This window comes from Danio aesculapii, chromosome 20, assembly GCF_903798145.1.
Source record: "Danio aesculapii chromosome 20, fDanAes4.1, whole genome shotgun sequence".
Taxonomy (NCBI): Eukaryota; Metazoa; Chordata; class Actinopteri; order Cypriniformes; family Danionidae; genus Danio; species Danio aesculapii.
In genome coordinates this window covers 17,030,881-17,047,984 of record NC_079454.1, presented here as the reverse complement: position 1 = coordinate 17,047,984, position 17,104 = coordinate 17,030,881, and the positions used below count along the sequence as shown (strand labels likewise).

The following is a 17,104-nucleotide window of genomic DNA, read 5'->3' as shown; positions in this document are numbered from 1 at the left end:
AGACGACGACAAGGTTTGTTTGAGCCCGGGTCGACCATGGCTCGTTATTATATGTATTTATAATTCCGCTGCAATCTCTCGGCTGTGTATTTCAAACATGGCGGTTTTTTTGTTTTCATTCTGGCTTGTTGCGTAAGCGAATGATGTATCTCTGTAAACCGATAGCATTCAGCTGCGCGTCTAGCTCCGCCTTTTGGTACCCTTTCTCGTGTTTGGTACCCTTTCGAAAGGGTGCCGAAAAAGTGGTACGGTTCGGTACGCTTTTTGACAGTGTAAACGGCTATAAAAGCGTACCAAACCGAACCGTACCGTACCACTCAGTGGAAACGGGCCTTATGTGTCTGTGGTCCTTCACTGACTTGGTAGGTGCAGAGAATAGTGTCAAACAGCTGTGTGTGTATGGACTATCCTGTTGCAAAACGTGGTGAAAAGTCCTACATGACGGTAATAATTTAATTGCAGTATTTACAATTACAGGTTCTGCATCTAGTTTATATACACTATGAAGAGCAGCTACGCTAATTATTCTCTTTACTCTCCATTTCCACCTGGGGATACTCTTACCGAGGCCCTCAGACTATGCAGAGTCACTGATTCGATCCAAGACCAACGACGAGATGATCCCAAGGTTTCCATATCCTGGACCAGGCCGTATCCTGAGCAGCTACTGTGGTGGTCATGGGACTGACTGTGGAGAACATGGGACTGATTCCTGTGACGCTCCAGAGACAGACGAGTCTTCGCTGAGGCCAGCTTCCAGCCTCCGTCGCTGAGACTGCAGCTCTGCACAAGACGTTTGGCCAGCGGAGAAATTAAAATGGTCGTGCCCAACTGAGTCTGGTTTCTCTGAAGGTTTTTTTTCTTCACTTTCGCCAATTAGTGAAGTTTTTTCCCTCTCAGCTGTCGCCACTAGCTTGCATGGTTCGGGATCTGTAGAGCTGCGCATCGTTGGATTTGTTCTTCAGTGTTTAGACTCTCAGTGGTGATTTTTAAACCACACTGAACTGTGCTAAACTGAACTGAACTTAAACACACCAAACTGAACTACACTGTTCCTATTTACTATGACCTTTTATGTGAAGCTGCTTTGACACAACCTACATTGTATAAGTGCTATACAAATAAAGGTGAATTGAATTGAATAGAATTGAATGTCTGTACTGAATGCGACTAAAATAGGCAAACTCCACTAGTCTTAATACGATTTCTGTTTAGTTAAATTATGAGCGTAATCGAATTAAATTAATCAAAAATCGCTGTTTACATGGAAGACTCTTAATAAGTGTATTGTCTTAATCGTATTAAAATTGGATTATTGGTGTCCATGTAAACGTACTCAGTGTGTGATGAAATTTCAACTGAAACAAGAAGACAGGACAGGACATAGAGTAGCCCCTCCCCTTTTTTTAAAACAGTCAATAGGGTTTACTTTTTAAATCACAGCTCTACCAGAGAGAAAGCACATGCGAAGCGTCTTGAAGGGGGTGGTACATGTCAGATACTAGAAAGCATTTGATTGAAAAAAAAAAAAAAAGTCAATCTGCACAATATATCAGTAAAATATCATTATCGTAAGAAATACCCGTATCACACAGAGGTGGAATAAATTAAATTAATTAATGTGCCAAGTGTTTCTGTTGTATTACAGAAGTTATTTATCCAAATTTGACCAATCAACTGGGGCCTTACTATATTTCTATCTGCCACAGTTCTTGAGTTATTATGCCATTGCTATTACGTTGCCTAAAGGACTGCAGTTTTACACAACGCTATTATGCTGAATTAGATTTAATTCGATTAAAAAAACTATATATTATGTGCTCATTTTATTATGACTGTTACACTAATTAAAAATAGCAATTTCCTGGGAAATGTTATATCACAAGAAATATCTTTATCACAATATTCAACAACAATATTGCATATTTTCCTAGTATGCAGCCCTAGAGAAACTACAAGGACGTAGTGTAAATAGCCAAATTTGAGCACCACATTAGTATCTTGTTTAGGTTTCCCATGGTAATGTGTTGTAATACTGGTCTCAAATCAGATTTCAGTCTAAAAGTCTGCAGCTAGGTATTTAAGTAAGTTATTACTATAGTACAGTTATTTTCCTTGTAGCTTTAGAAACATTGTTAGAGCTGTACAAATGATCAAATTAAAATTATTAAACCACAAAATCTAAAGTTGTAACATGTTTGATGGGGCAAAATGCCACCAATGGCATAGCTTGTTAAGGAGATTATACAATTTATCACACACAGATCTTAAAAAAGAGTAAAAGTAGAAAAATCTAGCTTTCTGTGGTATGTGCTCCGCTGTCAGCTCATGACAGATGTTTTACTAAAGTGTGTCGGTGGGTAGTAAAATCGATGAACCATTAAGTGACCAAGTGATCCTGTAAAACAAGCTCAGCTAGTTCTTCAAAACTTAATCCTTTGCAAAGCCCGCAAATTGCATCATAGTGTGGTTATAATTATACCTTATAACATTTAGAATGACTGTATTTTAATCATTCTATTATGATGTATTCATTTAAAGGGGTGGTCCACTACGATATCATATTTTGAACTTTAGTTTATGTTTAATGTAGCTGTGTGAACATAAACAGCATCTCTGAATGTAAGACGCTTAAAGTTCAATGCAAAGGGAGACCTTGGTTTTTACAGAGTTAGCTTAGCAAAGCCTACAATGAACAAATTTTGGGGACTACAAAAAAATACTTCTGGGCCAGTGAGATCACAAACATACTTTTACCGCGCACACACACTGCGCAGCTAAGGGGCGTGGCCAGAGGCACTGTAATGTTACAGCAGAGAAAGCTGAAATGTCGTCCAAACGCTGCTACTTCCACAGAGCTTCTACTGTTTCTGTATTTGGGCTTCCAAAGGACACGACACAAACACAGAAGTGCTTACAGTTCAATATAAATTATGTTCCAGAGAATTATAAAATACATAGCAAGCAGGATTTGACAAAACACAGTTCCAGAATCTCTCCCAGTTCAGTGCTAGATTCGGTTAAAATCTCTTCAAAGAAGGAGCAGCTCCAACAAGCAGAAGCTGTAGCCTGTGAGTTTTTATTTGTTAAAATTAATCATGGCATGAACAGTGTCTAGCCTTAATAGTATGTTGTAGCAAAGATGTAAACAATGGTAAATGCTTTTTAGCACCGATAACGATTTAGCTACCAATTCATATTTATCAGTTAAACTGATGTAAACACACGCACACTCTTCACCAGTGCGAGCATGTCTCTCTATAGGCAGCATTTTCCGTGCGTTTTACATCTCAGATACTGAACTCGCCAAAGATATGTGAACAATTCATATTACTTAAACATGCATATTCCGAATACATGTGAAATATGTTGTGTAATGCGTTGAGTTAAAAAAAAATACAGGAGAGCTCGTCTAACTCGTGTAGCAGCAGAAAAATAAATCAAGCCTCACACAGGTCGCATCCTACATCTTGTGTTTTATTCTTCTGTCAACAGTGTCACTGTATATTACAGAACAATAACTTAATCCGAGCAGCAGAGAAAAATAAAAATAAACATTGGTCCCGCGCACAAGCGCTTCTCGTGTTACACGCTTCTACAGACAGTTACACACACACACACACACACACACACAATGGCGATCTCTCTTAAAGGAGCCGCACCCCATTTTCACTCGTTTAAGATTTTATTTTAAAGAGCGGGCATGAGGTTGACTGACTGTTTACACAGCACAAAGGTGCATGGTTGTACGAGCGTGACGTGGAGCCGATCCACGAATCGCAGCACATTATGACAGATGACCAATCAGAGCCTCTTGAGGGCAGGCCTTTCAGAGGAACTAGGAAATCTTACAGTCGTTTTCATGTTGGCTGAGTAGCTGTATATAATCAAAGCGAGATTTATTAAAAAAATAACATGAGCACACATTGCTTTGCATCTTATAAACACAACCAAGCCGTAAAATTACATTCTGGACCACCCCTTTAAAGCAAAACATCCATGTTGCACAATGCCGGTTTGAATTTTTACCCTGGTAAATCCATTGTAAATTTGCAGTTCGTTTGAGCAAACTGGTGAGTTTTCAGGTTTAAGAAGGCAGATTGGTTTTGATTGGGTTTTGTTGCCATGGTAACTGGTACAATTTACTCTGGGTTGGAGATTGCAAATTCAAACTAGACTAATCAGCTGTAAGTAAAGTCATGTATATCTTTTGTAGTGGTGTAAGGGATCACAAATCTCATGGTTCGCATCACATGTTTTTTTAGTCATGGATTGGGCCATTTTTTTGGATCAGCCAAAAAGGGGAGGAGACAAATGCAATTTGCTTTCCATTTATTACAAAAACAGCACTGCAAGAAAATTTTGCTTTTAACAAACAACTCAGAACCTGTAATTTTATTACAGATAACATAAAGAAATAACCAGTTGAATAAAATTAAATTGTATTGTACTGTTACTACCACTGTTGCTGATAATGCTAAATGTAGAAATCCAACATTATAATTTGTACAACCCATATTTATTATTAGTCTCATTTTCAATAAATGATTCAGTTATTTAGGCATAAAACATCATGTATTATTGCTAGATGGATCATTTTTGAAGAATTATTCAGTGGCATATTTTTGATGGTCACCTATTGGTTAAATAATGTAATTGCTGCCTACAACTTTCATTTTTGAGCGTCAAGTTAAATGCATATGATGGTGATTGTAATCTTTACCATAAACATCAGTGGTTTTATCTAAACTATAAACTGTTATCCCAGTACTTCTGTGTTTTTTGGTTTGTAACTTCATGACTAACTCAAGACTAAAAACTGAATGTCTTTCTTGATTTTTGCATTTTTCAAACACAGATTTGAATGTAGCGATTTGAAGGATTAATAAACATATGCAAATAACCATAATTTATCATTCATTTTGCCTGTTTGTTGAGATGCAGATCTTTTAATGATTAATCATGCAGCTTACATTGAATGAATTAATGCAGGCTAAACAAGTAGTGACAGAAAACACCTGTATAAAAGCCCATCAAATCCCAAATAACCTACCACTACTTCTTCCGTCATCATTATATTTTACAGAAAAGCCTAAATGTTTTCTCTGCGATCGTTAAACATTTAGGGTTAATCTACAAGTAAAAAAATTGTATTAATCAGGTCACATCTGTTCCGAACCATGAGTTGTTATCCATACGAATCAACCATGATCCATTACACCCCTAATGTTTTGTAAAACTTATTAGTAGGGCTGCACGATTAATCGTATTATAATCACGATAACGATATTTGTGGTCCACGATCAATAATTATATATCGTCTTTCTAAATTTTACAGTATAAAGACCAAGCCGTTATTTTAATGGGCGGAGTTTACAGATTGTACCGCATCACAAGCATGAGGTGACTGCGTCTAGATTGTAGTTTTTTCCAAGGAATGCAATGTTGATCAGGTAGCCTTTGCTCCTGTTCTAAACTTCCCAAGGTAACACAACAAACCTCATTAACCACATTAAAAGCCATCACAAAGTGGCTGTCATTAGTGGGTTAATAAGCTCAGGAGACTTCTGCTTTGAGTTTTTCTATGCATTACTAAAATCACTAAACTGTTTTATTAGTTAACCAAATATTCGCGGAGATTCAACAGTTTTTTTTAACATGTTTGCCAGTCGTGTAGACAGAAGACACTGTATTCAATTGTTTCAATGTAAAAAAAAAGTTTCACGTGGGTATTCAGGTTTGTTTTCATCAATCTGATGCAACTTTTATTATTTACAGGAAATAAAAATGCAATTAAAAGTTTCAGATCATCTAACTCAATTTATAAAATGACTAGCCTATTTTATGCATTAAATAATGAAATAGATAAGTAATTTTCATTATTTGCGATTAGACCGTGCACATTTTTACAGTTTATATGCTTTTTTAGATAACATTCATCTAACAAATATTTTAGTACATCGAAGGTAATAAATTACCTGTCTTTTGATTAAAAACTTAGAGCAAAGGATCAGGAATTGATCGTGCGCGTGCAAAAAAATAAAAAGCTATCATCCAACACATGCATCGCTCTCGTGCCCTGCTTTCAAGGATAAATTTACGTCTGGGTGCTGCTTTGAATAAAATAAACTTATTAATAAGCACATTAAAGACTTATAACATAAAACATTCATAAGGTGTATCTTATGGAAAAACACCAATTGACGGGTGCTGCTTTCGGTTTTAAAAGAATCAAGAAGATTTTTTTAAAAATCTAAATTGCAGAAGAGAAATGACAGGAATTTTGCAATAGGAAAAGATGAAACATGTCCTGCTGTTTATGAGTGAGGAGTCGGAGAGATTGCGGTTTAGTTCCACCTCAATGTATTTAAATAAAACTAACTAACTACTCATCATGCTCAAAAATTTCAACTAAATGCACAACTCTTGTTCGTTGCACCCGGGATGCCCAATGAACCTAACATGCCATTCTTTCAATTCGATATTCGTGAAGTATTTGAACAAACCGCAGATGCTTTGTCATGTTGGTCGCATCACTTTGGTTTATAACTTATTAGTTTATTACAATAATTACTTATTAATAATTACACATAATTAATAATTATACAATAATTAGATTTGCCATTGTTCTTCACCACATGTAGCCACTCTTTTGAGCACATCTTGCGATCCATCTCTAAGCAAATGTTAAGATTATTATTGAAAGTGCTCTCCAGCTGCGAAGTTCCTAGCAGAGTAGTGAACGAAAAGTGAACGAAATGTGCATGCAGAAACTGGACAAGAAGAATTGAAATTGAAATTATATAACAAGTGTCCGATTCTTAGTATCTAACCCCTGCCCAGTTTTATTACAAGTTGTGTTTTTTTTTATACTTGTATATATGTTTTTTTATATTTGTATATATATATATATATATATATATATATATATATATATATATATATATATATATATATATATATATATATATATATATATATATATATATATATACGCAAAGAAATAATTGTCATTATTAATCGTGATTAACATTTTCATTAACATTAATCATGATTATAATTTTTTCTGTTATCATGCAGCCCTACTTGTTAGTAGTCAACAATTAAAATGGATCAAAAAAGTTTATTATTCAATAGTTTTAAACAATTTAAACTTTGTCAACTTGAAATGTTGACTATAGTCTTGTGATCAGCGCAAGAAGTGTTGCTCTTTTAAAACTTGCTTTGCCAGTATGTTCAAGAGCTATGAATCACAACATGGTGTCCTCAAACAAAACTTCCCACCTGTTCTGTCAGAGCATGTAGGACGTTAATTAACCCGTGGCTGAATTAAAGGGCAAAACAAATGCAATTGCAGGTTACGGCTCAGTGAGAGTGGCAGGTCCTCTCGGTTGCTTAACTCTGGAGTGCAATATACTTAGACAGAAAAGCTGCATATCATGAATTCCCACATTCCTCATTAAACAATAGTGAGTCATATGGAGTCAATACAGAATTTTTTTTAAAAAGCTGAATAAAGAAACATGAGTGGGACAAGAACTGAGTGAAGTATGTAACATGTCTGTGAATCTTCTGCCAACCCAGTTTTACATGACTTTGTTACTTTGTTTTTGATCCATATCTGCTTGTGACATCACGCGAAGTGGCTTCCGAGTCCCCATCAAACTGTATTGGGAGACTCATGAAATGGTAAAAAAAAGCAAAGCCTAATATCCGATGGCCAGAAAGTGATAAATTTTTTAGAAATTGCTAAAATATTGATGTCTGTGATGCAGCAAGTCCAGAGACTGTTTTATAGAGATGTGTGGGAATTATAATGCATCAGGAGCACTCCAGCTTTTTATCAAATTAGTGGGACATTTTTATTCTATGCAATATTTTATAACTGAAAATACTGGACACACTGACAAGTGCAAGGTGAGGGCTCAGAGTTTGTACAAGTTTTTTTCTGAAAGACAAATCTGAGTGTATCTAAAAAAAACATGAGCCAACGAGTATGCCTGAATTCACAGGATTTGTAGAACAGTAGAACTTACTACTAAGTATGGGCCAGTGTTAGATTGAACGATATGATAACTTATTAAATTTTCACGGTATCACGGTATTGTGATTACAGCTCTAAAGTATATTCTTTTTAAATGTCAAAAACATTTTTAAAATTTTTAAACTTTTCCCCCATTGAACACAATATATTTTATTTAAAGAAACATTCAAATATTTTGAAACAGTAGCTTTTGATGTGGAGGGTTCTTTTCTGCTGGAGATACTCTTGTCCAAAAAAACTAAATAAAATAGTTGTAAAAATCAAAACTTTAATATACCATAGGTAGAAAATTTTGGCGGTTTTAAAACCTTGACTTTTCCAAACCGCGATAACCCTTGAAACCGGTTATCATCCCATGCCTACTTACAAATTCCACCAATGTAATGAACAAGTTAATATCTTATTAAAATATCCCACAGGAGGGAATGTGAATGGAAAGGGGAATGATGCAACTGACATCATAAAATAGTTGACTTTGTACTGTAGTGGAAACATGGCTAACCAACCCAGTTGTGAGAACATGTATTTTAAAAGTCATGATGTTTCAAAGCGATAGTACACTGAAAAAAATGTTACAAACAATTTATATGTTGAATTTAAACAAACAAATAAAATTTTGTACATTTCAGCTTAATTTGTTTGTTTAAAATCAGCCCAAATAAATTGTTTACAACCACTTAACTTAATTTTTTTCAGTGTATGATGACCTATTATACAGTATGCAATTTTGGTGTCAGTGACAGAATTTAGTCGATATGTGATACTGGACCACAAAGCTGGTCTTAATTTGGCATGAGCAAGTTTGTAGGAATAGACTGTAAAAATGATTGTGATTTTTAATAGTAAAAAAAATAAATAAATAAAATAAATTGACATTTCTGCAGCTCTTTTTACATTTTTTTTTCTCATCAGTTTTGTACATTCGAGTTTTATGTTAGATCTAACCATGCATGTTACCATGCTGGTGTTTAGTAGTTCCTTCTCGAAGTTTCTCTGCTTGTGAATAAGCTATATTTTTATAGGCAACGTTTTTGTCTGTGTAACAAAGGTATAAAAAGTAGATGTCATTCCTTTAAAACATTGGTGTACGAACACCCCAAATTATCTAAATATGGTAGTTTACCATTAAAAAATGTAAGTTATTTTATAGTTAAGCTTATTTTTAGTCATAAAATTCCAGCAACCACAGCTGCTGTTTTTTATATAGTAAAACGTTTTTGTTTTACAGTCAACGATACATTGCACAGTATGAGTCAATTTTTTTTTATGCCAAAAATTATGAGCATATTAAGTAAAGATCATGTTACATGAAGACACATTGTACATTTCCTACCATCCATATTTGAAAAAGTCAAATTAGTTTTTCATTTCAAGTAAGAAAAAAATTGATTTCTCAATTTCCCTATTATTCATTCATTCATTTTCTTTTCGGCTTAGTCCCTCAATTAATCAGGGGTCCCCACAGTGGAATGAACTGCCAACTTATCCAGCATATTTTTTTCACAGCGGATTCCCTTCCAGCACCCATACACACTCTTTCTCACAAACATACACTACCGCCAATTTAGCTTATTCAATTCACCTAAAGCGCATGTCTTTGGACTGTGTGGTAAACCGAAGCACTCGGAGGAAACCCACACGAACACAGGGAGAACATGCTAACTCTACACAGAAATGCCAGCAAACCAGCTACCTTCTTGCTGTGAGTCGATCATGCTACCTACTGCGCCACCAGGATGCCCCTATTATTGATTATGCTAATATTATTTTAAACAATACAGCTGATATTACTTTAAAACCTTTAAATAATGTCTTCAACTCACTATGTGATTGTTTTAAGATGTCCGTATAGAACCCATCATTGCATATTATATGAATCTCCTGGTTTGCTTCAACCTAAACTTCACAGTCAATATCACTGGTATTTGTTTCTTTTTAACTGCATTTATATTAGTTTCCCTTAGCTTCTTATTTAAAGCATTTTTTTTGTTCCATTTACCTCCTCATATTCTTTTCGTCATATGCAACAGAATTAATTGTTTGTTCCAAGAATTACAACAGAAAGTGGCCATAGTTCCTTTCAATAAAAAGCTCCTTTTGACTGGAACAATCTTCCTTTTTCTTTTAGATAAATTAAGACATTTAGTTTTTTCAGGACAAATTTTTGTTCTTTTTTGGAAACAACTTGTAAATGTTATTAATATTGGTTCTAATTTAAATGCTTATTATTTATTTGTATATCAAACTGTACTTTTGATTATTTGTTTTATTTGCTAAAACTTTAGACTGTGGTAAGTGTTTCAGGTGAAGTGTGCTGCTTGTTTGGTTTGTTTAGCTGTATGTTTTTTATGATGTGATGTACTCCTTCTTAGGGACCCCCTTGAAAATGAGATGTGTCATCTCAAGGCGCTATTCTATTTAATAAATTCAAATTAATTTTTGAATAATAACATAAAAACTTTAAAGTGGATCGTCTCAATGTTTAGACCCTCAAATTCTAAATTTCGAAATAGTTGCATCTCAAACCATCAATGGAAAGTTTATTCAGTTTTCAAATATTGTATAAATTAAAAAAAAAAAAGGACCCTCATATGCCTGGTTTAGTGGTCCACGATCACATATCTGATAAGTTACTTTGAACAACTCCTGGGTGACACATATAAGATAAAAGACATGCACTAAAAGCCATAACAATCCAACACTAATATTAAAGGTTTTTAACAATGGAGGCAGCAGGGGAGTCATGAATCAACACTCACCATTAAGACCAGTGGGGATGCTCCTGTGATGATGTGGAGCGGGCAGATCATCCATTGATCTTCTCGCAGTGCCACTCTTTGCTTCTACAGTCTTGTGGATATGGTTATGATGATGGTCTGGGCTGCTAGCGCTTCCACCGCTAGATGTGCTACTCCCATCGCCAACATCTCTTACAGTGCCCGATCCTCCATTGAGGTTGCTCAGGCTGGACTGACTGTCTATAGAACTCCTCGATCCAGCTCCGTTCCTGTCCTCGTCCAACATGAGAATGATGTCTTTTAGCTCTGCGTTCTCCCGCAGAACGTTTTCCTGGTTGATCTCCAGCTCCTTGAGCTTCTGCTGATAGGTGCTCACCTCCTTCCATACGGAGCTCGCCGTAAACTTCCCAAACCTCTGCCATTCCCGAGACAGCTTCTTACCTTTCTGTCGGTCATCGTCCAGAAAGCAGCAGAGTTCCCTGAGCTCCTGGTTGTCGTCTTGCAGTTTCTGGTTGATCTCCTTGAGATTGCGAATCTCGTGGAGGTGCACCTGCAGTCTGCGGTTGATATCCTTCATCATGTTCCCATGCTCAAGCATCAGGTTCATCTTCTCACCATCAACCCTCCTCAGTCTCTTGATCAAGTCCTCTTTGCTCCACCTGACCAGTTCCTCGTCAGGGATCTTACTCAGGTCATCATTAGGACAATGTTTGGCCATCATGGCTCTCGCTTAGGAACAGTCTCAGAGTATCAAAACACTCAATGTAAATGTGACAGTGTTGTTCTTCACACCACAAAAACGCAATAAAAAGAAGCATTAAAAACTAACACATCCATGCGTTAGATTCTACATTTACACGTACGGGAGAAAATTAGTAACAGATTTGTTCCCAAACCATTAACGTTACTTCTATTGGCGCCTCACTTACCAACAATTTTGGAATCATCCATGTATTTACATGTCCTACAATATCAGCGATATATATATCCAGAACCATGTTTGTAAATGAAACCATGTTTTTTTTTCTCTCTCGAGGAAAGCAAATAATATTTTAGATCATGTGTGATCTTACAGGTTTTAAGAGTGTTAAAAAAACAACAACCATAAACACCATCTTCGGTCTTTGAATAAAACACACATTCGTGTTGTCAATCATCGAAAGCCCCAAAAAGATCTCAGATGACATGAGAGAATTTTTCCTGAGTGAATGTCTGCGTTCAGAGTCCCGGGCTCTGCTCTTTCCTTCGACTGGTGTGTGTGAATTGATCCGAGCGGCTCTGAGCAGTTTCAGAGATGAGAGGCAAAAGGCAGGACCTGCCCTCTTAAAGAGACAGTGTCCTCATTGCCAAGCGCCAGTGTAAGAAGGAACTAAATAAAGATTATATTGTCTATTTTTGAATAAATAAATAATTAAATAAACAAAAACGATGATGATGATTATTATTATTGTTGTTGATGTTTTTTATTTACTTTTCCATATGTTGAATTTTTTGGTCAGAATTTTATTTATGTATTCATTTTTATAAGGAAAGGGTTTATTATACAAAATCTACCTTAAAACTGAAATAATAGTAATAATAATCATTATTATTATTATTATTATCATTATAGGCTGTCTATTTAGATTTCAAAACAGAAGAAAAACAAAAAAGGGACAATTTTTATTCACATTAGCTATTAACTAACATGTTTAGATGTTTTCATTGTTTTGATCTGGTCTCGTGCTTGTGAAAACATGTGAAAACATGTTTTCCTATTTTACTCTATTTTTATATAGATTGTAGTATATATTAGGCTATAATATATATATAATTTATATATATAGTTATAGTTGTATACAAAAAGGCATTGTTTATCATTGTTTGCATTATTCAGTGTTTGCAAATCTAGACATCAATAAACGACTTGAGAATATGTGGTTTCAAATTGAAAGTCACACAATTCATTGAGACCTTTATATGATACTTATTTAGTTTTAACTTCATTGTTAAATGTCAGTTGTTAAAAGCTAGAAATAGGAATTAAATAGAGAATAAAAACAACAACAACAACAACAACAACAACAACAACAACAAAAATTACAGGGGACATATAAATTACAAGAAATTTGCATAAGAAAATGATTATAAAATTGCATACATCCTTAAAGTTTTTTTTTATTTTTTGATAGAATGCTTTAATGCTTATAATTCAATATAATGCTTTAATGCTTATAATGGTTTCAATATAATGCTAAAGGTCAGTTTTAAACAAATAGATGTTAGGTTTATCATTGGACCATTTTTGTTTGTGCATATGGTACTTCTCATATATAATCATTAAATTAATAAACACATGTTGCTCCAAAGTTTTATTATTATTATTGCATGTCAAAAAATATCTTTACAAGAAAACTGATTTTTAATTTTGTAAGTCAAACCAAAACATTTGGGTATATGTACATTCAAAACACAGGTGTTTTATCGATTCCTACAAGTGCACGCCTATTCCATGTCGCTACAAAAAATTGTTTGTGTAAACTTGTTTCACTGGATAAATTAAATGAATTAAATATGTTACTTCCTTAACTTTATTGGGATCTTTTTTTTTTACATAGGACTTACTGCAGAACAGGGCAGAACGTCATTGAAATCTGTATTGGTGAACATTTCCCTCTAGTGGACAAAAAATATACATCTCCATCCGGGCAAATAATATCTCCATCCGGGTAACTCGGGATGTTGAGACGAAAACGAAATACAAACATCCGTGAAACAAAAAATAATAATTTAGGCCAGTTAGTTCTTATATATGATGAAATTCCTCCCGTTTTTATAATAACTTAAATACCATACAATTAATCTCAATAAACGCTAATATTCGATACGTGGAAATTAAAATATGCTATACGTGCGTTTTTTTAACCTTTAAAAAACGATTATTTAGTTTAAACTTATTATTCTAGTTTTCAACAAGAAATGCCACTGCATTTTATGACTAAAACCAATTTCCTCCACGCTTGGTAACACAGCTGGCTCCATAGCTCAGTGGTTAGAGCACTGGTCTTGTAAACCAGGGGTCGCGAGTTCGATCCTCGCTGGGGCCTGCCGAGTGGATATGATTTTTACACAATGAAGAAAATTCTCAAAATGTCTCCCAAAATGAAGTTTACAAACTATATTTACCCACTCTCAAATGGCTCAAAAAATTTCCAAGTTCACTTTTGAACACAAACGAAGATATTTTTCCCACTATGGAAGTCAATGGTTACCTGTTTCCAGCTTTATTAATAATATTTCTTAAATAAATAAACTCATAACGTTTTGTAAACAAGTGACAGCTAAATAAATAATGATAGAATCAGTTTTGGATAAATTCTTCCTTTATATATCAATCGAGGGTCATACTGTACAATCTGACAAATACTGGCCAGAATACTACATTGTGCACTGGGATTTACAGCACTTTAGAAGTTAATGAAAGATTTTTTTTAATGTCATAAATGATTCATCCACATTTATGTTGATCACACGTGTTACAGCTTCATCAAACACCAAGAAAAAATTGTGTTTCAAGAGAAAAATGACAACACCGAAGAACGCTTCTGAATGTTTATATTATGTGACGTGTGAAAATGTGAGATAATTTTTTACACAATTATACAATTAGCTTTTCACTGAAAATGTTTATTATCTATAATGAAAAAGGAATTAAATTAGCAAAGGCGAAACATTTTCACCAGTGTTTTCATTGACTCCCGTTGTGCATGCAGATTTTTCAAGTTTATATTGTAACACTTGAAAATAGTAGTCCATTAGTTAATGTTACTGTATTTACTAACATGAACTAAGTATGAACAATCTTGAACAGCATTAATTAATAATATTGTTAATAGTTCAACATTGCCTTAATAAAATAAGCTATATTAAAATAAAATTATTTATTTTCATTAGCTTTAATTTTAAGATGAATACTAATATCATGTTGTATGTTGTTCATATATATATATATATATATATATATATATATATATATATATATATATATATATATATATATATATATATATATATATATACACACACACACACGCACAATTGAAGTCAGAATTATTAGCCCCCCTGTCTACCCCCCCCCCCCCCCCCCCAGAGAGATTATTTAACACATTTCTATACATAATAGTTTTTATAATTCATTTCTAATAACTGATTTATTTTATCTTTGCCATGATGACAGTAAATAATATTTGACTAGATATTTTTCAAAACACTTCTATACAGCTTAAAGTGACATTTAAAGGCTTAACTAGGGTAATTAGGCAAGTTATTTTATAACGATGGTTTGTTCTGTACACTATCAAGTAAAAAAATTGCTTAAAGGGGCTAATAATTTTGACCTTAAAATTGTTTAAAAATTTTAAAACTGCTTTTATTCTAGCTGAAATAAAACAAAAAAGACTTTCTCCAGAAGAAAAAATATTATCAGACATACTCTGAAAACGTCCTTGCTCTGTTAAAAATAATTTGGGAAATATAAAAAAAAAAAATAATTATTAAAAGGGGGTCTAACAATTCTGACTTCAACTATATACTGTATATATTTTAAATTAATATTTTTAATAAGAAACTATACAATATTATATTTGTGCATATACATTAGATTAGTTAGTACTGAAGCCAAATCCGGAGCTTATCTAACAAAAAAACCTTATCATAACCAAAAACTAGTACACCCAAATTTATATGTTATAGAAAAATATTAAATACAATTTTGAAAAAGCGAAAAAATCAAGAGAAGCAAGAAAATTGAAAATTTAAATTTTGTAGGTTGTAGTTTTTTCTTTGCAATATTTAACTTGAATTTAATTGTATTTCCTTTAAATTTCTAAATATGTTTGATGACTAAAATATTATTTGAATAAATATATCTGTTTAATAAAACTGTTTTGTTTAAATGCATCAAAATACATTGCCTATATTCACTGAGAAACGGAAAAAACTATTCATTTTCAAAATGGAGTGAACTGAAATATACTGAGCACTGTACATGACAATTTTTAAAATGTTTTATTTACATTTATTACTGTATTCATATTTGTTCAAATGTGTTTTTATAAAAAGACAAGGAAATAACGTCGTTGGCAGCTGTTTTGGTGCTCTCTGGTGGACAAAAATGACATATCTTCATTATTATGTTTGAAACGACTTAAGTTTGAGTACAACCTAGGCATGTGCCGGTATCACATTTTCATGCTGCGATTAATTGATTGAGCTTTTATCACGGTATACGGTATTATGACGATATTGTAATTTTACTAGAGAAACAGGTAAAAAAACGCAAAAAACTTCAGTTTCGTCAACTTAGTAACTTTAATAACTTTTTAATTAACCAAAAGTACTTCAAACATTTAAATACAAATAAATATAAATAAAACAATACACAATATAAAAGTAAACTTGAGCAATTATATCAAAGTGAATGTGCAAAGGGAAACCGTCTTCGATCAGCAATCCCTCTGCATTTTTTTGGAACCCAAAATATTTCCAAACCTCTGACTTTTTTTTTGAAGGGGGATAAATTGTCGGCAGCGTTCCTCCTTCCGCCATGCTTCTTCTTCGTGTGAGGATTAGAGAGCGGTGGCAGCGGTGGCAGCGGCGGCGCGCCCTGCGTGCACACAGTGCTTCTACATGTGGGGATTGTTTACATCAGAGTGCGCATCAGTTCTGCGCAGCATATATGCAGTGTTTCTTCAAGCGGTTGATGGAAAATAAGCTAAGGCGCGTTCTAAGAATATAAATTCGGATCTATTATTTTTCACGGTATTTTGAAGTGCCCGCGATAACAATATCGTGCATATTCATTACCGTAATTTATCGCATTACCGAATACCGGCACAAGCCTAGTACAACCCAATTAAAAATGTGATTGGTTACTATGAATTACATTAAATCTTTCCTCTTTTAAAAATATTTAACTTAAACCATACAATTAATCTCAATAAACAATATTTGATAAGTGGAAATTATAATATGGAGTACATGCTTTTTAGTTTTTTAAATTTAAACGTATCACTGTTTCAAATTATAGCTCAGTGGTTAAGTTCAATCCTCGCCGGTGTTCTATCGATTTTTCCTTCCTTGTTAGATTGTCCTGCCTCCCATTCAAAAAGTGGTAGCACATTTTGATGATGCAATATACTACCTGTCAGATTTTGCTACCAGTGTAAATTTAAATGTGGAGTAGTGTGATTTGAAGTTGTAATATCATCCTAACCTACCTAATCCCTAACCAACATCAGAACCATTCAAATACAGTGTTGGTAGTATAATCTGATGGGTAGGA

At 33.9% G+C, this 17,104-nt stretch overlaps 1 protein-coding gene and 1 non-coding gene across 3 annotated transcripts in view; one reads left to right on the top strand and one right to left on the bottom strand.

Moving 5' to 3' along the window:
• ccdc85cb (coiled-coil domain containing 85C, b) overlaps positions 1–12,033 on the bottom strand; it is a 100,791-nt gene extending 88,758 nt beyond the window's left edge. For both annotated transcript variants that reach the window (XM_056480582.1, XM_056480583.1), the window contains exon 1: positions 10,804–12,033. In XM_056480582.1, coding sequence (XP_056336557.1) covers positions 10,804–11,503 — 700 coding nt within the window. In that variant the 5' untranslated portion in view covers positions 11,504–12,033. The remainder of the gene's footprint in view (positions 1–10,803) is intronic.
• Positions 12,034–13,795: 1,762 nt separating this feature from the next.
• Positions 13,796–13,868, top strand: trnat-ugu (transfer RNA threonine (anticodon UGU)). Its single transcript has one exon. It is a non-coding gene; the product is annotated as a tRNA-Thr (tRNA).
• Positions 13,869–17,104: the final 3,236 nt, after the last annotated feature.